Below are 22,280 nucleotides of genomic sequence, written 5' to 3'. Positions count from 1 at the left end.
TTATTCCCAATTATAAAAATAAATAGCTAACCATTGTGAAGGTTATAGCTTAGATATTGTAGCTTATTTTAACTAAGAAAATAATGATGTGGCAATTGCTAGCTATAGCTAGCCATTATAGAGACTCTGATATGTATTTAATGATAGTAATTCGAATAATCAATTCAATAACAATTGCGCATTACACAAGTTCTAAAACTAAAATTGTGTAAAGTAAATTTTAATTGTCTTATCTGTCAAAAAAAAATAAATTATTACTACGTAATTGTCTTTAAAAAAAAAAAAAAAAAAAAGTAAAATTTTAATTTCCCTTTTTTAAGTTTAGGAGGAGCTTAATATAAGTCCTTGCCCCCTGCACAAGTAAAACACCCAATTTTATGTTCGTTCTTGTTCATCTCTAAAACTCCTTCGTCACTGAAATCCTCTTCTTCGATCTCTCAATTATAGGATTTTCTCTCCTCTTCTCAATCATGGTGCTCGAGGTTTGCCTTCTACTCAATCTCATATTGAATTGCTTCCTAAAACGATTTCAAAATTAGGGTTTTCAATTTTTCTGACATTCTTTTATTCCCCCTTTTTTGATTGAAATTTTCAGGCGACTATGATCTGCATTGATAATTCGGAGTGGATGCGTAATGGTGATTACTCGCCCACCAGATTTCAAGCTCTTTCTGATGCTGTTAATCTCATCTGCGGCGCTAAAACTCAGGTTTTCTTTCTCTCTCTTCACTTCTTTTAAACCCTAATTTACAATTTGGGGGTTGAATTTGTTATCAATGGTGTTTGTTTCATGAATTTGGTAGTTAAATGTGGATATTACTTGATGGGTTTTGATGTTATTGATTGATTTCGTGTAGTCTAATCCGGAGAACACTGTCGGAATTCTGACTATGGCTGGAAAAGGTGTTCGTGTTTTGGTCACTCCCACCAGTGATCTTGGAAAGATATTGGCTTGTATGCACGGTTAGTTTTCGATCGATATCTCGTGAATTGATTAACATAAATCTTGATTATGCATGTTATTGAATATGTTGTTGTGAATGCATGATTAGAAAGCATGGCTTTTTTTAAAACTTTTGTAGCATGTAACTTAGCTGACTTGAGGATTATCACATTACGTCTAGTTAGGTTGATTTTAGGGCTAGAAGAAATTGATGGGTTGGATGGCATTTGGTTTTCTGATCGTATTAGAATATGAAAATGCCTGGTGGTTAGGTAAAGTCAGTGGCTATTGAATAGAATCAGTCAGTGGCTAATGTATGTTGATCGATGAAATTGGTACAAGGTGAATGACTATGTTTGGTTGAGTTAGAGGAATAGAGAGACATTGCTTGAATTGAGCTTCCAACCACCTTTTGATATTGTTTATTCAACTGTGTCATAATCGTTCCGTTCATGATGTTATGTTAACTTCTAATAAAGCTACATGATTCTTAGACGTGTCTTGTTCCACTGCCTCCATATGGGTAGGAGAATTGAGCTTCCAATCACCTTTTGATCAGTTTCATTGTTAATACAATAATAGGGTGGATTCAGGGTTTTTTTTTTATTTCCTTTTGTAATCTTCCATTCTCTTTTTGTGGAAGCTTTCTGATTGAATTGCTTATTTGCTACTCTCTGGTCACAGGACTGGAAGTTGGTGGTGAAATGGACTTGGCTGCTGGAATTCAGGTGGCCCAATTGGCTCTTAAACATAGACAAAATAAAAAACAGCAACAAAGGATCATAGTTTTTGCTGGAAGGTTGGTATTTGTCTTCAATATTTTGTTGTCTTTTGATGTAGTGGTTTACATATTATTAATCTAATTATCTGCTGGCAGTCCTGTCAAATATGACAAAAAAGTATTGGAGATGATTGGGAGGAAGTTGAAAAAGAACAGCGTGGCCCTTGATGTTGTTGATTTTGGTGAAGATGAGGAAGGGAAGTCAGAGAAACTTGAGGCCTTAGTTTCTGCAGTAAATAACAACGAAACCAGCCATATTGTCCATGTGCCTCCAGGTGCTAGTGCCCTGTCCGATGTGCTGATAAGGTTAGTGATTAATAAAACTCTATGTGACTTACGTTTGTAGGTTATTGAATATTCTCTTGTTCATGAATGTATCTTGTGACAGTACTCCCATATTTACTGGAGATGGGGAAGGAGGAAGCGGTTTTGCTGCTGCTGCTGCTGCAGCTGCAGCTGGTGGTGTTTCTGGATTTGATTTCGGTGTAGATCCTAATTTGGATCCTGAGCTGGCTCTTGCCCTTAGAGTTTCAATGGAAGAAGAGAGGGCAAGGCAAGAAGCAGCTGCAAAAAGGGCCGCAGAAGAAGAAACTAGACAAGAAAAAGGAGGGGAACAAAGCTCCCAAGATACAATTATGGGGGAAAGTAGCAATGCTGCAAATTCCGAAGCTGATAAGAAAAATGACATGACTGAGGTATGTTGATGTGGTGGCATTGCCTAAGGATATTTTTTTTAAAAAAAATTTGGTTTTGTTGTTGTTTTCCTTCTGTTTCAAGCTATATTATAACTAAATTTAAAAGGAAATTTTTTTATTCTTGGTTTCTTATACTTGGTTGCAAATTGGTTGATTGAACCATTGCAGAAATCGTAGAGGGATAATTTTAAATGCGAGATATCATGGAATATTCTTGGCTTTTTTTTGGAAACTATGTGTCTCTAGCATGTCTTTCTTCGTTATGTTCATTTTCATTGAATGTTTAACTTCTTTTTCATTTGCTTTTGTATATTGCTAACCCATGACATCTACAGGATGATGAGAATGCCCTACTACAGCAAGCACTGGCAATGTCAATGGATGACCCTGCCTCCACTACAGCTGTACGAGATACTGATATGTCAGATGCAGCTGACGACCAGGACTTGCAACTTGGTTTGTTTCTTATGCTTTCTCTAATAAATTGCACTTATTGAGGGTAATATCTTTTTTATAACCCAGCATGGAAAAAGATCTTTCATGATTAATGTGTAAATATATTCATTCAGTGTCTTTGGTAACTCTACTGAATTACACTTTAACAAAAGCAGTTTCATGAGATTGGAAATAAATTGACACACCCTTTGTCAGGCTAGAGAATTAGAGTTTCATTCTTTTTCTGGCACATAAAATAGTCAAAGGATAGAAATGCTGGGCAGCTTGTGTATCAGCGAGTTTGACACGGTCCACATGTTAAATTGCCCACAACATCATACCCAATTCGCTCCACATTTCATGAATATAAGTACAGTATTAAGTATTCCTCTGCTAAGGTAAAAATCTTGAATCTTTCTCAACTCTAATTATATAGGGCTTAATGAAACTAAGGCCTTATTTGTCAATTGAGTGTAAATTAAAAAAGTTAATGAACTGAAAAAGCTGGGTATTTGCTAGGAAGGATTAGGCTTTTTAGAATGGTTAATGTATTAAATAACTATCCTGTTATTATTTTTTGCTTGGGAGACATGAATGTTGTATAGTCTCTCTTAAAAAGAGACTATCCTGTCTTTGATATATTATTTTTGGGAAAGTTACTTTAAATAACTCAATCTTAAAGCTGTGTGAATCAAACTTCTCAATAGCAACTATCAAGCAATCTTTTGATAGCATGTCATTTTTAGGAGACTTGTTAATTTCATGGGGATTTCTATGTTGTAGGGATGTTCATAATTTTTTTTATTTTTTTTATTTTTAACATCAAAGAGCATGTTAAGTATCAATATTTCTAAGAATAGAAACTCTATTTTTTCATCTACCTCCACAATCTTACATCCTAAATCCTTATTTTAACCTTCACAATTCTTATCCAAATTTTCATTATTATTTAGGGTTCTTTATCACTTGATTAGTTTCAAGTTTGCAACCAAGAAACACAGAAGAACTCTAGAAGAAGACACCATCTTAGCCACCACTTGCGGTGAGAGGATGGTGAGGAAGAGCATCATCCTCTTTTTGGTTGTATTTTTGTGTGTGAAGACTGTGGTGGGGCGGGTGGGGGGGGGGTCAAGGTTGTGGCATTTAAGGAAATGCTTAGGGCTTGTTTGACATCATTTTTGGTTTTCAGTTTTCTGTTTTTTTGAAAACTAAAAACCAAAAACATGAAACAAGAAAAAGGTGTTTCCACTTTTTTGTTGTCAGTTTTCAAAATTATTATGATTTTAATAAGTTTAAATAATTTTTGATTCATTATGTGACATATATCATATACTTTTATACAACAAAAAACCAAAAAACAGAAAACCCTTATCAATAGGTTTTATTGTTAAGAATTATTTCCATTGCTCCTTTAGTATTGCAATATGGAGTGCACCAAATTTTAGGTGGGGGAAAAGAGGGAGAGTTAAAATTACAAACTTGCAAGTGTGTGTATATATATATATATATATATATATATATATATATATATATATATATATATATATATATATATATATATATATATATATATATATATATAATGTAAAATGGGTATTCCACAATATATGTGGGACTTCCTAAAGGAATGGAGGAAGTATATTCTTATGCAAGATGATATTTCTATGTAACCATCTTTTGTAAGTTGGTATGTGATTGTTGTTGTGCAGTTAGATTTAAGGAATATTATAACTTGGTCACTAGTTGTAGGCTGTCCTAAGTTTTTGTTATTCTAGACAAATGTTCCTTTTTTTTATAAATTTGTTTGTTAATGTTATGAACCGACCAAGGACAACCAAATTACGGCGAAGTAAGCAATAGAACAGTAAAATAGAGAAGGAAGATTGAGGCTTTGATTAACAAAAACCAATGGTTTACATAGTCGATAGGTTTAGTGGTTTCCCTTGGTTTCCCTAATAAATTTCTGCCTACCTCTTTCATTCCCCTCCCTCTCTAATTATACTAAGGAGTAAGGACTATAAACCTAATAAACTAATATTACTATAATACTCATACTACCCTCCTTAGGTTAGTCCATTACAGTTAACTTCTGATACACTGCAGGACATTAGTAATTACTAACCAACTCTACCATGTTTGTGTGATTCTATTAATCTGGTCCTTTCCAATATTTATCCAGATAGCAGACTTTCCACATTTAGAAACTCTACCAAACTCATGGACCACCATTAGAGGAAATTTGGCTATAACCCTTGCTGTTGCTGCTGCTCAACTATCTCTCTTTTTTTTTTTTTTTTTTTTTTTTTTTTAATTCCCTCGTGCATATGCTTGGCTAAGATTTGTTTTTATGCAAACGCTTTGGGTTAGCTAGGCTGTTGGAGGTTATGGAAGTGGTGGATTTGGGTCACTGAGGTTGTGGTAGCTGTCTATCTGCTTGGTGAGACTGTTATTTGGTTGCTGAGCATGGAAGGGGTGGGATAGTCGATGCCAATGGGGAGAGGAGTATAGGCTGTATCATGCTGGTTTGTATTGAAAGCAGCGCGATGTGATGGTGGGATGATGGGAGATGACAAGGGTTTTTAGTGATTTGGGGCTGGCTGGCTGAGGTGTCAATAGTTCTAAATACAGAATTGAAACCCTAGGGGAGTTGGTGATGAAGAGGACTGCTTTTGGAGTGATCTTATTCAGGAAAAGTACAAGGACTGAAATAAGATAAATAAGCACTAACAGATTAACCAAAGAATTGGGATTACCATTCCTTTCCTTCTTTTGTTTTTTTGTTTTTTTTTTCTCCCCCTAGAAACCTTTACCCAAAAAGGCCCTTGGGAAGTTCTTTCCATAGCAATATCTAGTGTTGCCTTTTTCTAGCACATAATATATTTGCTCAGAAGCATTATCAAGCTGATTTCCCTCTTATGAGACATCATATATGTTTGAGCTATGAGTTAACCCTTTGTGTTATGCATGCAGCTCTTCAGCTCTCGGTAGAGGAGGGTGCCAAAGAATCAACAAGTCAGTCAAGTCAGACAGATATGACTAAATTGCTGGCAGACCAGTCTTTTGTTTCATCCATTCTTGCTTCGGTACGTAACTTGTTCTCCCACTTTTTTGTTTAATCACAGGTCTGAAATTTGTTTGCGTTCTCACCCCCCCCCCCCTCTCTTTTATGAAGCACCAGACAGATTTGACTAAAATCTCATGTTTTTTTGCTGACAGCTTCCTGGAGTTGACCCAAATGATCCCTCGGTGAAGGATTTGTTGGCTTCTATGCACAATCAGTCTGAGGTGAGCTAATTTACTATAGTAAATATTTTATCATCATTGCCACATTGGATGTGAAACAAAAATATTGGCTGTTTCAATTGTTGATAATTGTCGATTTAAATGTCATATTTGTGACTTGTGTGTTAATTTGCAGAAGAAGGATGAGGATAAGCCACCAAGTGAAGAGGAGAAAAAATGATGCAATCTCTTTGTCAAGTCGAATTAATGGTCTCTGGTAGCTTGTAATATGGCTTTGTATTTTTCACTTAAAAAGGGAAGGTCACGTTATGATCTAAAAGTTGCTTATATAGCATGAAGAGCTTCAACAATGTTTTTAGTCCCATGCCAAGTCTGTGAAGCACTGAGACAATGTGCATTTCTTCATTGTTAAAATTATTGTTAAATGAATAGAACTTTGGATTAGTTATTTTGTTGTACTATTGCGTTGATTTAGTTTCACATTTTTTACACAAATTGATGCAGCTGTCTCCAAGACTTATCTTCTAGTACCAAATGGATATCATTCTATAATGATAAGGGTTACGAATTTTTTTCTCTCTTCATATTCTTCTTACGGAGTAGATGATTTTGTGTTCCATTAAAAATGTCAAGTTTGTTTCAATGGTTAACAATTCAAAACTAAATAATTTCGGCAGTTTTTAGTTAAAATCATAAAAAAAAGTTAAATTCAATAAAAGTATGTGTAGTTGAGTAAATTTAGATGAAGGGTTCAAAAAATTCCCCCAGTTAGGGCAGTGAAGAGTTGTGGGCATCCCACGATAGTCCATTTCTTCTTTAATTTTGGGAAAATTTGTAAATTGCAGCCATTTAAAATTCGTATTTTGCAAATTGTAGCAATTTAAATTTTCTTTTGCAAATTGCAGCCCAAAAGTTCGTATAAGTTGTAAATTGCAGCCCGATTCAATTTTTTCATCAGTTTACATGTTAAAAATCTTCAGTTAAGGTTTTAGGGGTCATTTTAGCCCTTAAGAATCCGAATTGAGCTCGAAATTAGCAAAAAAAAATGTAAGTGTCTCATATTTACAGTTTTTCACAAATCGATACATTTTTGTTACGCAAAACGAGATACTTACGTTATTTTTTTGCTATATCCGAGCTCAATTCGGGCCCTTAAATGCTAAAATGGCCCCTAAAACCTCAATCGAAGATTTTACAACTTGTAAACCGATGAAAAAGTTGAATCGGCTGCAATTTACAATTTACTACGTATATGAACTTTTGGGCTGCAATTTGCAAAATTAATTTTAAATGGCTGCAATTTGCAAAATACGAACTTTAAATGGCTACAATTTGCAAATTTTCCTTAATTTTGAAAGCCATTAAGCGAGGTTAACATCAATATTTTAAAAGTTACTTTACGATGTTGATTACAACTGAATGCATTAATGCTAATTCATGTACCTTCAAAAAAAATAAATACGAGTACCAAATTCTAGGTTTAATGTTAAGGTTTTTTTTATTTATTTATGGAAAGTTTGCAAATTGCAGCCATTTAAAGTTCGTATTTTGCAAATTGCAGCCATTTAAATTTTTTTTTGCAAATTGCAGTCCAAAAATTCGTATAAATTGTAAATTGCAGCCCGATTCAATTTTTTCATCGATTTACATGTTGAAAAATCTTCGATTAAGGTTTTAGGGGTCATTTTAGCTCTTAAGGGCCCGAATTGATCTCGGAATTAGCAAAAAAATAACGTAAGTGTCTCATATCTACAGTTTCCCACAAATTGATACATTTTTGTTACGCAAAACGAGATACTTGCGTTATTTGTTTGCTAATTCTGAGCTCAATTCGGACCCCTAAGAACTAAAATGGCCCCTAAAACCTTAATCAAAGATTTTTCAACTTGTAAATCGATGAAAAAGTTAAATCGGGCTGCAATTTACAATGTATATGAACTTTTGGGCTGCAATTTGCAATTTTATTTTTAAATGGCTGCAATTTGCAAAATACGAACTTTAAATGACTGCAATTTGCAAATTTTTCTTTATTTATTTATTTATTTTTTGTAACAATAATGTTAAGTTTTTAAAATTTACATTAGTTTTATTTTTTAAATATAAATAAAATAAAATAAATCGAAAAAATACAAGTTAATCACGAGGGTATAATAATCAATTTACATAATTAATTATGGGCAATTTTGTGATTTCATGTTCGTAGTATAAAAGAAGGATATGAAGACCTTCAGTGGAGATTTCAGCAACTTTAATGGAGAATTCAAGCTCAAGGGTTGCATCAATGGAATCCTTACCTTTCGGGGTGCACCATACCCTTCATTTCTCCTTTTTTTTTTTCTTTAGGGTTTTCGGTTAATTTGACGGCAAAGAAAATTACGGTGGAGAAATTCAGCAGGAAATCAAAAATCAATTCGAAGCATTCTCACGAAATGATGTATGTTCTGTCTTAGTCTATAAAGACAATAATACTAATCAAAACAAGAATTTTTAGAGATAAAAAAGCATTACAAAGTACATTACCTATTTAAGATGGTTCACCTTAAAATGTAAATGTTTGTTTTTGTTTTTTGCTACTATTTTTAATCACATGGGAATGTTCAATTGATTCTTTACTGTTTGCTGCATAATTCATGATACATGAGTGTAAATTCTAACGCATTTGATTTATTTATTAGGGAAGATAATGAATTAGTCAATTTTGAAACAAAAGTGGCACATTTTGATGCGAATAAATACAAACAAATACTACGTATTAATCAGAATTGTACTTCGTATATAATTGAATGGCCCTGTCTCTTTGTTTCTGATGATATTTTGATTTTCCTTTTTTACTTAATTTTTTTTTTTTTTTTTTTAGTGTTATCCTTAACTGACAAGAAGTAATAATTGAGTCAGAGTACATAACAATTGGAAAAAAAAAAAAAAAAAAATCTTGGCTGTGGGAGTGTGGGGGTTGATTTAATAGTTTTGTTGTTCATGTGTACGCAATTGATAAATTTCGGAAAAAAGCTAATTATAGTATTTGAATGAATTTTCTGGTCCTTATAATGTGGTAATTGTTTCCTTCAATGTACTTGCGTATTCATTTGACATAGATTTGATTTGGAATGTTAAAGTGGAGTATGAACTGTGAATGTGTTAATAAAACGGACTCTTATGCCCTTTTGTTTGTACCACTTTCCTTTTTGGCCGGTCCCTTTGAAATCACCCTCTACTATGTATAACTATAAAGCATCACCACTTTACTCTCACAGTCACTACATTTGGTCCCACTAATGTCACGGAGGAAATAGAAGCAATGTTGTCTAGTGCTATAATTAGATGGTTGAACTAAGTAGTCTCTTTGAGGGGCCTAGCTCTTTTAATGGCGGGCGGGGAGAAAGATGTGTATAAATTAAACAAATGGGTGGGTGGCCTGGTGGTCCTACTACTAGTTCTAATAGTGTACTGTGAGTTAGTGACTAATGTCAAATGTCCCAATTCATTTAGATACTCTGATAAAAGGTTGCTAAATTTTTTTTCACTCTATTGATCAATCTTTTGGTGTACTGGATATGGGGAAACCTGCTATGAGTATATCTGTTGTTCTTTTTGTATTAGCTGTTTTCGGGTCATTCGAGTTAATCTGTTGCATCAAGTACAAAACCGGTGCTGGTGTTGTAAATGGTAAATTGAATGTTCATTTGGTTGCACATTCACATGATGATGTTGGGTGGTTAAAGACAGTTGATCAATACTATGTTGGATCAAATAATAGCATTCAGGTTATAAAGTGATTTTAGTTTTCTTGTTTACTGTGGTCAGAACTCAGAAGGGGTTGTGTAGTAGCTTGTTTTGGCTGCTGGATTGTTGTAGTACAATTGACATTGTTTTTCGCTTTGTAGGGTGCTTGTGTTGAAAATGTTTTGGACTCGGTTGTGGAAGCATTGCGGCGTGATCCTAATCGGAAGTTTATTTTTGCTGAACAGGTTAGTGTTTTGAATAATTGATTCTTTGGAATATTTAGTTAGTTGTTACTGGTATAATGTTTGTATAGGATTATAGATTGCTTGAATGTTTGATTATTGTCATATTATTCCAATTGCTTTGCAACACACAGTTACAAACTCAGGTGCTGATGGTTTTAGGCTCCTGTAGTCCTGAATGAGCTTTGTCAACTTTTGTCCAGTTTAATTAAGCTACCTGCAGGGTATCTGCTCTATGGTTTTGTACAATAAACTAGGCTCGTGATGTGTAATTATTACCTTCAATTTTGGGGTGATAATTGTCCTAGTGTTACTTAATAAAAATTGAAGAAAATTATTCATTTAAATGCTCAAGATTTCAAGAGATCTGCACTGTTTTGGGGCATTTATTAACAAAATGTAGAGAGGACTATTAGGTGTAGCTACCTCAGTGTTAAAGCGTGTGAATTTATTGTAAAATGCTTTCAGCTAATGGATTGAAAATAATGTAGTAAAACTAGTAATTTTCAGTAATATAGTAAATGATTGGACCTAGATGATGTACAAATGTAAGAATAACTACTTACGAACTTTTCAGTAGTAACCTGACATAATTAACACATTGGGTTTGACTGCTGCTGTTTATTGAAAGTTGTTCACATGAATGGAAGTGGCTAAGTTTGGTGCCAATATGTTCAATGCTATTGTTGACTGAAGTAGAGCTTTTGATATAAGTTGAGACCAGTCGTAATAGGAAGAATCTCTGTAACATAATGGAAGCACTTTATATTTGTATCAGGCTTTCTTTCAGCGATGGTGGGTGACCCAAGAAAAGGAAATACAAGAGGAAGTGAGAAAGTTGGTGGATGCTGGACAGTTGGAATTCATGTAAGTCAGTAAGTGGCACTGTGGCAGCATTGTGGTTTATATTTTGTGATTTTGGTGCTGAAAAAACTATGTGATCAAGGCACATCTCATTCTGTTATGTAGTAATGGTGGCTGGGTCATGCATGATGAAGCAGCAAGCCATTATGTAGATATGATTGATCAAACAACACTGGGTCATTACGCTATAAAGAAACAGTTTAATAGCATACCTCGTGCTGGATGGCAGATTGACCCTTTTGGACATTCTGCTGTACAGGCTTACCTCCTTGGAGCTGAGGTATGATATTACTCTGCCTGAATCCTCTTTTTTTCGGACTATGATATTTCATGATCTTTGTATATGGGATATACATTTACTGTTTGACTATAACTTTGCATGGCTCTCAGTGATGTATTATATTTATGTAGCTTGGTTTCGACTCAGTGCATTTTGCAAGGATTGATTATCAGGACAGGGCTGTACGCAAAGATCATAAATCTCTAGAAACTTTATGGCGTGGATCAAAGACGTTTGGTAGCTCATCTCAGGTTGACTTGAATTTTATATATAGAATTCTACACTACTGTTGCTTTTTTTAAAAATAAAAATAAAAATTTTGACTCATTGCATCTATTTTTTTTTTTTTTTGCTCATTTGAACCTTTCAGATATTTTCAAATGCATTTCCTGTTCACTATAGTCCGCCAGATTCATTTCATTTTGAAGTGAAAGATGAGCGTTCCATCCCTGTCCAGGTTTTTTTTTTTTTTTTTTTTTCACCATAGAGTGATGTGGCATGAAATCATTTTTCTGCTTATTCTCTTTCCTCTTATTTGTTTCGTGATGCAATTGTAGGATAATCCCCATTTATATGATTATAATGTTGCTGACCGAGTCAATGATTTTGTTCATGCTGCCATTACGCAGGTAAAGTTTTTAACTTTATACACTCTTTGATAATTCTGTTTCTGAAGAAGTTGATTACTGCTAATCAGTCACATGATAATTAAATTGTAGCTGATAACTTGTTACCCTATAGGCCAATGTGACTCAAACAAATCACATTATGTGGACAATGGGCGATGACTTTCAGTATCAGGATGCTGAGACTTGGTTCAAGCAAATGGACAAGTTGATCCATTATGTTAACAAGGTAGTGTCCTAATGACTTCTTCTTATCTCTTGTTAATGGAGGTTTTACAAGTCAAAGACCAAATGTTTGATACCTATAAATGCTCGCTGGTTGTCCTGGTTCTGTACTCAATCTATTGGAGTTGGTTTTTTCTACAATTTTATGGGTGTTAAGATCTCATTGATGCATATTGTAGGATGGACGAGTGAATGCTCTCTATTCAACTCCTTCTATCTATACGGATGCTAAACATGCTGCCAATGAGTCTTGGCCTCTCAAATCTCATGACTATTTCCCGTAAGTGATAGCTGACCTTCTGTAATCTCTATATTCACCTTAACCCCTTTGTTTTTGTCTGTCTATTGTAACCACATTGTCAGTTTGTCACACAAGCATGCACTCACACACACTGTTCAAATGCTTTGGATGATTGGATCTCAAAAATTGTAGTAATATGGACTTTCTTCAGTGGTGCTATTTCTGATTTTCGAATTTTCTTACAGTTATGCGGATGGTGATCATGCTTACTGGACTGGATATTTCACTAGTCGACCATCCTTCAAGCGTTATGTTCGGGCTCTCAGTGGATATAATCTGGTAGTGCATTTGATATTTCTGTCGTATAGACCTTTCTTGATTCAAAATAAAGAGGGTCTTCTTCTTACAATTCTCTCTTGAAATAATTAGCTTCATGAAACCTAATAAATGTGAGCTATTCAACATATAAATTTTCCTTTGTTCCATACTTGTTTTCTGCTGTCTGAATTAGACTTCCTTTATATCGCTTTGACATGCAGCATTTAGTGATATGTTTAGATGTGCTAACTTTGTGTCTGTAATAGGCAGCACGGCAACTTGAATTTCTTTCTGGAAGGAGAACTGCAGGCCCAAACACATATAATTTAGGGGAAGCATTAGGAATCGCACAGCATCATGATGCAATTACTGGTACTGCTAAGCAACACACTACAGATGACTACATGAAGCGCCTGGCAGCAGGGGTTTCTGAGGTGAATAAATATATTTCTTATGATTCTTAACCTTTTATTTTTACTTTTCTACTAATAAGGAAGCTTTAAGATTGGGCCATCTCATGTTACCTCCTTATGTAACTTCTAATATATAGTGATTTGTATTTTAGGCAGAAGCTGTTACAAACTCAGCACTAGATTGCCTACTGGATAAGAAATCAAAAGGTCTTTGCAATACATCCACATTTACTTTTGACCAGGTAAAGTTTGATGATAGCAATGTTCATACATCATAATATTCAAGCTTTTTGTGTACTTTATCTTTGGCAGCAGGAGGGGTGACTTCATAATTTGGGAGAATTGAGACTGCTTTTCCTGTTTGTTTTTTTTGATATCAAATTAGCATAAACTCCATAAAGAATTGAAATGCCACTAACAAACCCAACTGATTTTTTCATTGTTATCTGACATGCCAATTATGCATGTATTGGTTAATTTTTGTCCATTCTCCCTTATATTTCTACTGAAACCTCTCAACAGTGTCAACTTCTCAACATAAGCTACTGCCCCTCAACTGAGCAAGAGATTCCAAAGGGGAAAAGTTTGGTAATACATCATTTATCTCTACTTATTGTTATTAAGTAGCTGCTTGCTAAAAAGATATAATCTATTTCTTTGCTTCAGGTCGTAGTTGCATATAATCCACTTGGATGGAATCGAACTGATGTCATCAGAATCCCAGTGAGCCCTCCTTATTTTACTCCTGTGTTTTTTATTGGTCTGAAGATTTTGGGAGAAAATGTTTTTCACTTGTTTAGTGTGAATCTTCTTAGGTGATTATCATTTGTTTAAATAGCGCAAACTTTTGTAGTTGACATGGTCATCATCAATGAAACAGAATGTAGAGGCAGAAAAGCTACTTAATAAGATAAATAGTCTATTTAAAAGCCTAATAACAAGCATCAACATTGCCTGTTTGAGGCTGCAGAACAGGGTAGAATTTGTGCAGCCCGTAAAAAGTTTTTGGCTGATAATCAAGGTGCAATAGTCTTTCTAAAGGATTGTTCTGGGGAAGGTGCACTCAAGGAATGTATTGTTTTTTTCTAGGAAACCTGGTGAATAAAAAACATAAATATACATATATATATATATATATATATATATATATATATATATATATATATATATGTATATATATATATATATATTTATATATAATAAAATAAAAAAATTTGCCTTATCATGGATTACATACTAATAGAATTTGCCAAAATATTCCAATGGGTGGTTGAAATTTATGTGAGCAGCAGTTGGAGAAATTTCTCAATTCAGTTATTTCAGGAAGTACTTTATCTCAACTAATTATGGGAGGACATAATGGATTTGATTGAGAGTAAAACAAATATTCCTGGGCCTCAACCAAAAGCTTAAGCTGATGTTTGAGGGCCCAAGAATATGTTTTATACTGCTTTGATACAATGTTAGAGGACCATTTCAACCAAAAGCTTAAGTTGATGATCGAAGCCCAGGAATATGTTTTATACTCTATCAGGGTTTTTTTTAGAAGTTGTAAGCAAGTGGTGGTAATTCTTTTTCCTGATACATTCATTGGCCTGATATTGCTAATGCGAGGCACTACTAGGGACTAGGGAGTAGGGACGATTATAAAGCTTCATAAATTATTTGATACAAACTTGCTTACACTGCACATTGTTATTCAAAAATGACTTTGCGTTTGATGCATTGTAAATTATCTTTTGGCCAGGTTGATAATGCTAATCTTGTTGTCCAAGATTCCTTGGGCAGTGTGATTGAATCCCAGTATCTTGATATGGATAATGTGACCATAAACTTGAGGAACTTATATACCAAGGCCTACCTGGGAAAATCATCAAAAAAGGTCCCCAAGTTCTGGCTTGCTTTTGGAGTCTCTTTGCCACCATTGGGTTGGAATACATATTTTATTACGGAGAGAAAAGGAAAGGGTAAACATCTTTTTGTTTTAAAAATTTTGGATCAGTTTCTTAGCTCACAATATCTGTGTGTTTTTTTTAATCATCTCTTTTTGTTTTGTATGCATCTTAGGACGGATCAATAGAAGCAGTGTAACTGTTGTGGACAGAAAAAAGGACCAGATAGTTGATATTGGTCCAGGAAATGTGAAGATGTCATTTTCTTCATCTGGTCAACTACTAAAGATGTCCAATTCTGAAAGTGGGGTGAGGCATCTGAAATTTAAACTGTAGTACATTATATTGCAGACTGGAATAATTGTTAATTAGCTGACTTGATTTCTTGACTATGGAGGCTTTTACGCATAGGGAGCTTTGAGTTTAGCTATCATGAGCTGAAAGTCAATCTAATTACTACTCAGGAATAATTACTAAAATTTATCATTGTATAAAAACTTTACACATCCAAAGAAATGTCACTGTGATGATTGAGCCTGCCTAATATCTCATGAAAATAAACATTTTTGAGATTTTAATGGGTTTTTTTTAACCATTCATGGTGTCGCTTAAAACTGGAAATGAAGTCCAAACTTTATGAAGGTTCATCATATAAATTCTGTTTCTGGGCATCACTACATCAACATTTGCTTAGTTTCTTTCATCTATCTACATTTTAGTTCAAATCATCAGTAATAAGTAATTGTGGATTTTGTCATATTTTTTCCAGGTTGATGTACCATTACAGCAAAGCTTTCTTTATTATACAAGTATGGGTGGCGAGGATGGTCAGGTATGAATCTCATTACTGAATTAAGTGATTAGTACTGAATTAACTGATAGGTACATTGTTTAATTCTTATTGGCAGGCATCTGGTGCATATATTTTCCGACCTTCTGGTGATCCAACTGTCATCCACAATAAAGTATGCTCATTTCTTTTGTTAGTATCTTACTTATCTTATAAGCCTGAATGGGTATAGCAACAAGCCTACACAGTTGATTAAGTTAACTTTGCTTAGAATTTTTCACGCTTCTCTTTTCTTTGGCATCCACAAAGTTATTGATTGGAATCAATATAAGAGGGAAGGGCACATTAGGTAGTAGTGTTATGATTCAGTTATTGGTGTCTTGAAGAATGAGATAGTTACTTAAAGGAAAAGCTCTATAAATAGAGCATATTAGAGAGAGGGAATTCATGTTGAATATTGATGAGAGTACTGCTAATTTTGTTTTTGCTAATGGGAGATAGCAAGCCTCTCAAATGCCTGTAAGGCTAACTATCCTATTTTATTGCTGATTTCCAGATACGATGTCAGATTGAGCATTGTCTTCTTTCCTTAGTTTATCTATTTAAAATCAGTCCAAAGCTCTGCTGATTCTTTGGAGCTATAATTTGAGCAATATTTGTGTTTTTTTATTGATAATGTTTTGATGTGAGGGTGTATTCTATTCACTTGATTTTCATTAATCTGAATTTGTTAGAACTTATTTGAACGTAACTTATCTGAACTTATTAGACAGAACTTATATTAGCTGTAAAGTGAGCTTGGGTAGCCCTTATTTACCCTTACTAGAATTTATTTATCCCAAACTTATCTTATTTGAACTCATTAACCTCATTTCAACTTATTTTTCATGAAATGAGTGGAAATAAAGTAAACAAAACACGGCCTAAGTATTTACTTCATTATGCTTCCAAATTCCAATATACTAGTGGAGGCCAGACAAAAGCTTTGCATATGTGCATATAGAAAGATCCCTATTATTACTATCTGGATATAATATCACTTCTGATTTCTGGTTATAAAGTATTATGCGTACTTCTATTTTATTTGTTGTCAAGTTTTACTTATTTCAGCAAGCACTGCTATAACCCTGTTGTAAAAGAAGAATTCATTCACAGTTGGAATATTTTTAAATCCTCTTAGTGAAAAATGTACCATGCATGTGTTGGTAAGATATAGGGCTGTCTAATTTTGTTTATTTACTCACTGGTGATTAAAATTTGGATGATAGATTGAGAGCTATATGCCTGACTTATTTCTATCCTTTTTTCTTATAGGAGCGTATGGTAGTTGTTCGTGGAGTACTTGTGGATGAAATTCACCAACAGTTTGACTCGTGGATTTACCAGGTTCTGATCTCATACTATGTCTCATTGCGAGAAAATAGTGATGATGTGCAATAAACAATGCATTTGGTTTTTTTAAATCCTCTCTTGAGAAAACTATTGGATCATGCATGCTCTATGAATCCTGCATGATGAAAGATCTTCTTTAGTATAAAGGATGTTGACCCTTTACAATCAGAATATCAATTGGGGCAGTTTGGTATGATATATTGCTCCTCTTCCAGTTAAAATCTGATCACAATTTTATGTGTCTCCTAGGTGACTCGCCTATATAGGGACAAGGATCATGCTGAGGTAGAATTTACGGTAAGTTCTTCACCTTTGCCTCTCCTTGTAAACTTTTTATGGAATAGAGTAATAAACAGTTTATTTGGGAACTTGGATTAAATGAGGAAAACTTAGCAGAACTCTACAAACTAAGGAAACTGTTAGTCTGTAGAAATACAATATAGTTTTCTGTATTTGCATTTCTTCAAAACTAAAATAAAAATTGTGGAAAACTAAAGAAATGTATTATGAAAGGCAGTTTCAGCTATACATTTCCATTTTTCCTCTCATTTATACACCAATCAATGAAGTACTACGTGAGTTACTGTACGATAGTTTTTCACATCAATAGCAAATAACAAAACTATTGAAAAGTAGAAATATCTACACTTTTTGTAAGTAATACTTTTCCATGAATAACTACAATACTATGAAACTGCTTTACATGTTTGTATATGTGATTTCTGACAAGTTTTTGATTGAAGATTGGTCCCATCCCCGTTGATTTCATTGGCAAAGAGGTGATCACACGGATGGAAACAAAATTTGCCACAAATAATGAGTTCTACACTGACTCCAATGGAAGGGATTTTCTGAAACGGGCAAGTCTTTTTCTATTTGTTGCCTTTTATATCCAGGACCTTATTCCTCCTTGGAGTGGAACCCCTTAACTAGTTATTTCATTTTAATTTTCTGTTTTCCATACCTGGTAGCAGTATTGTCCTCAAATCTTTCTCCTTGAAAGTTCAGTTTCTGTTAGGTAGCCTTCATGTGTTCTTCAAATCTCGGGTCTCAAATCTCAAGCAGCAAAGAGTGAACTGCAATAATTGTCCCTGTGGCAGCAATCATCTAAAGTGCTTTTCATTTTCTTAGTTGTGATAGTCTATCCTTTGTGCTATAATGATTCAACAGTTTTTGTTGCATAATTCTGCAGATTCGGAATTACAGGGAGGACTGGAAACTTTCAGTGAATGAACCTGTGGCTGGAAACTACTATCCGGTAAAATACTTTCTTTTTTAATTCCAAATAAAGATTCATTTTTCTGGTTTTTGCATACTCACCTGTAATTTTATTCTTAACAAGAAAGTAGTATATTCACCTATCTGGCTACTGCAGAGAATGAACTTATGGAATTCAGTATATTAGATGGGGTGTTTATCATTTACTCCTCTGTGTCTCTAGACTTTTACTTCATGCAAAGCAAATCAGCAGTAAACCCTGATTCTGCTTATACTGTTCCATGATAGATTGGAGTAAAATTTGCAGATGAAGCTTTAATAAGATAGATGCTTGTGCTGCTTTTTATCTGTTTTTTCTGGGAATGCAAGTGTTCCACCATAGCCATACTATAATATTAGGTTGATTTTAAGCCTCTAGGTTCAGTTACTGTTGAGATACTTGTAAACTCTGGAGCATTTTATAATCCTATTTTGCATTCATCTACTTGATTGATTTTGATATTAATATTCAAGTTTACTTCATGCTTACTTTGCTTCATGTGTTTTCAGATTAATCTTGGGATATATGCTAATGACAGCAGCTACGAGTTCTCAGTTTTGGTGGATCGTGCCACTGGAGGAGCCAGCATTAAAGATGGTCAAATTGAACTAATGCTCCATAGGTTTGGCATCTTTTGACTTGTATATATTGTTTTTCTTAATTGAAGTTGTTATAATCACGTAGGTATAACCTGGTGCAGTATGACGTTTTTCCCCTTCTTTATTATGGCTTCTCTGTTTTTGTGAATTAAGGCGTCTACTAGCTGATGATTCTAGAGGAGTAGGGGAGCCCCTTAATGAAGAAGTTTGTGTTGAAGACTCATGCAGTGGACTTACAGTATGATGCTCTGCAGTAATAACTGTGTTTTCTCATTCCCTTATGTTTTCAAGATTGCAATAAAAGTTTTTCAGTCTTGTGTCCGTCTTCTCCTTGTGCCTATGTACATGTTTTTACATTTGTTTAAACTATTTGTTTACTCTATTACTAAACAAAAACACCTGATTATGCCTGAACTGAACTGATCTAAATTTGAAACTGAACAGAATTCGAAATAGACCCAATTTAACCCTGTGGTAACCCAACTAAAATCTCTTGAAGTGGTTTATTTTCCAGGTCATAAATCTGAATTGAGATAACAAAGTGCATGATTTATCGAGTGACTTTAACTCTAGTTGTGAGATATCATGGTATGCAAACAAGTTGATTTCTCCTGCTGTCCTGCATAACCTCTGTATGCTTCTGAAAGCTCTGTTGGGGAAGGCGGGAAGTGAAGTGATTCCTCTAATCATTTTGTTATTAATTATATCATATTTTCACTGTTTCATGTATTTACCATGTGTATGTGTATAACTGTATACGACAACTTATTGCATCAATAGCGGAATGCATCATTGAGCTTGCCATTCTTGGCCAGATTCGCGGACACTATTATGTGAACATCCACAAGTTAGGAGCTGGTGCTCAGTGGCGCAGAACCACTGGTCAAGAAGTCTACTCTCCTCTACTTTTGGCTTTCACACATGAGGTATGGCTTAAATATTAGCAGATAACTAAAGCAAATTGCTATCTACGTGATTTTAATATGGTCAATCACCACGTACAGAACCTAGACAGTTGGAAGGCTTCTCGGTCAACAAAGGCAACCTCTATGGATTCAAATTACAACTTACCTCTTAATGTTGCTTTGATAACTCTTCAGGTACCTGTTAATTCATTATGATTCTGGCTAAGCAACTTCTTGTTTCGAAATTGATTCTCAAAAGCTGCTCCCAATGAAAGTATGTGTATTTTCATGCTTGCCTTTCAAGACTTGTCTAACTGATCAATGCTCAACTTTACAGGAATTGGAAGATAAATATGTACTACTCCGCTTAGCACATCTTTATGAGGTAAAACCTTTGTTTCCCTTTGCCCTTAATTCTTCATTTACTTTCATTTGAATCAGACCGAGGCTTTTTTTTTTTTAGTTCTATAATATCTCTGAACATATAGGTATCTCAAGTTTGCATACGGAGATCTTCTAGTGTGGACCTTATCTAAAGAGAAGTGCAGACACTTACTGCAACGATATTGCACACAAAAATCTTGAGATTATTAGATACACTCCTGAGGGTAGGGAAACTATGACATCTACAATCGACCTATTGCAAAAAATTTAAATTTCACTTGCACAAGAGAGCATAAACTGGCTAGCAATATGGTGCACATCAATATTGTTTTGGGACTTTCCCTTTGAAATAGCAGTCATATATTGACATCCTAAATCCCACTGAACTGAATCTTTCTGTATATTATTCAGCTCATAATTTGCAGAAAAGGGCACCCTCAAAATAGAGTTAAAAGTTAATATAGAATTTCTGGGCTAGTCTGACATATCCGATCCCCTTGATTATTGGATACAGAACAACTTGGTATATTATCTACCATATACGGAAAACCATTATTTGAAGTTGCACTTTGGTGCAGAAAACATCTTAAGGAGTTTTGAAAGTGCTGATAATCTAATTTATTGTGTCCTTGTGCTACATCATATAGTTTTCTATAATAACTTGATCTAAATGTTCTTATGCTATTACAGTTGTAGTAAGCTATATTTTGTCTTTCCATTCTTATTATTTATGGTTCTAATGTGTTTAGGCTGGTGAAGATGCTGAATACTCGGGAATGGCCATCGTTGAACTAAGAAAGATTTTCTCTGGAAAACAGGTTTGATTCATTAGCTACTCAAGACTTCATGGTCTAGGATTACAATCATATTTCTTTCCTTCCTTATCATCGACATTAGTAACTCTTAGCGACTTGCATTCTGCTGCACACAATATGTTTTCAGATAAAAGAAGTAAAAGAGATGAGCTTATCAGCAAACCAGGAGAAGTCAGAGATGAAAAGGCTAAAATGGAGAGTTGAAGGAGAAGACACGAGTAACGTGGGAGCACGAGAGCACATCCCTCTTAGAGGAAGTCCTGTTGATGGTTCCACCCTTGTGGTTGAGCTTGGTCCTATGGAAATCCGTACGTTTTTGTTGAAATTCTAAATCATAAGTTCCTCATTTCAAAGTTACTAGGCTTAAAATTATGAGCAATAAATGTATTTAAGTTTTAACACCAAGAAATTACTTGTATAAATGTACTACTTCGTACTTGTATGTTTTATTAAACAAAATTCATGTAAAAGCACCGACCCTATTTTATACAATTACTCGGATAGTGAAAAGTATAGTTTTAAATTGCTCAGGACATGTGGTTGGTCTTTCCAAAGATGAAGTTTTTATCAATATCAAGACTCAAAGAATAAATCAAATAAAATATAATAATTATCTCCCTCCAATTCTCATTGTCAATTTAGTCAAATTGAAAATAAAGTAATTCTTTTAATAAAATGATCTAATAGTTGTATACTTAACTCATCAAGAAAAGATATACATACAAGTAATTAGATGTGAGAGTAAATTTATTATGCTTTCAACTAAAAACCTTTTCGACCGTAGTTTAATGCTAAAGGTCATATGTTTTGGTATAGAAAAAGCTTATATATACAAGTTTGTTAGTTAATTATTTAATTTAATGTTATTGACTAAGTTTTTTAATAGGAGTGTCTATTTGGTGTTTAGTTTGAATATAGCGGTCACATTCAATCCCATCCAAATTTAAATCCGATTTGGAAAAGTTGAGTCCAATCAATATGATTTGATTAATTTTGTTTCCTTTCCAAAATTCAATTCGTTCCAACTCAAGTTAGATTTTGATAGTTTGGATCCAATTTCAAATCTGAATTATAATGAACTGCCATTTTTTTCGAGCCAAATGATTTGCAAACTAGCCTACATTGGTCCATATTCCCGAAATATGTCTTAGAGTAGATTCAAGTTTAGATATGGTACTCTTTCCAGCTCATAATAACTGACACAGTTTCTATTTTC

General features: G+C 34.1%; 2 protein-coding genes across 8 annotated transcripts; both read left to right on the top strand.

The window, feature by feature from the left end:
• The first annotated feature begins 325 nt into the window (after positions 1-325).
• LOC110724636 (26S proteasome non-ATPase regulatory subunit 4 homolog) lies at positions 326-6,558 on the top strand. Its single transcript, XM_021904066.1, has 10 exons — positions 326-482; positions 596-709; positions 858-963; positions 1,628-1,742; positions 1,821-2,030; positions 2,113-2,419; positions 2,755-2,875; positions 5,825-5,937; positions 6,071-6,139; positions 6,273-6,558. Exons 1-10 carry the CDS (start codon positions 471-473, stop codon positions 6,315-6,317), a joined length of 1,212 nt encoding a protein of 403 aa, XP_021759758.1. The 5' UTR covers positions 326-470; the 3' UTR covers positions 6,318-6,558.
• A 1,897-nt stretch (positions 6,559-8,455) lies between these two features.
• On the top strand, positions 8,456-21,597 carry LOC110724597 (alpha-mannosidase-like). Of its 7 annotated transcripts, none has more exons than XM_021904035.1 (29): positions 8,456-8,531; positions 9,982-10,065; positions 10,841-10,937; positions 11,032-11,206; positions 11,338-11,457; positions 11,577-11,663; positions 11,764-11,835; positions 11,948-12,061; positions 12,237-12,337; positions 12,544-12,637; positions 12,883-13,050; positions 13,182-13,271; positions 13,552-13,617; positions 13,696-13,752; positions 14,777-14,996; positions 15,097-15,230; positions 15,691-15,753; positions 15,830-15,886; positions 17,026-17,097; positions 17,353-17,400; positions 17,847-17,963; positions 18,296-18,361; positions 18,871-18,983; positions 19,114-19,198; positions 19,776-19,886; positions 19,965-20,060; positions 20,203-20,250; positions 20,999-21,067; positions 21,192-21,597. In XM_021904035.1, the coding sequence occupies exons 3-29, from the start codon at positions 10,855-10,857 to the stop codon at positions 21,393-21,395; spliced, it is 2,730 nt and encodes a 909-aa protein (XP_021759727.1). In that variant the 5' UTR covers positions 8,456-8,531; positions 9,982-10,065; positions 10,841-10,854; the 3' UTR covers positions 21,396-21,597. The 7 variants fall into 7 exon arrangements, 6 of the variants coding, with proteins under 6 accessions (XP_021759727.1, XP_021759746.1, XP_021759735.1 ...); XM_021904054.1 differs by having other exon boundaries at positions 8,512-8,531; positions 10,841-10,929; XM_021904012.1 differs by lacking the exon at positions 8,456-8,531 and adding an exon at positions 9,520-9,861 and having other exon boundaries at positions 10,841-10,929.
• Positions 21,598-22,280: the final 683 nt, after the last annotated feature.

The sequence above is a fragment of the Chenopodium quinoa genome, unplaced genomic scaffold (genome assembly GCF_001683475.1).
Source record: "Chenopodium quinoa cultivar QQ74 unplaced genomic scaffold, ASM168347v1, whole genome shotgun sequence".
NCBI lineage: Eukaryota > Viridiplantae > Streptophyta > Magnoliopsida > Caryophyllales > Amaranthaceae > Chenopodium > Chenopodium quinoa.
Note: the sequence above shows the minus strand (reverse complement) of the source record. Positions and strands in the feature narration are given on the sequence as shown.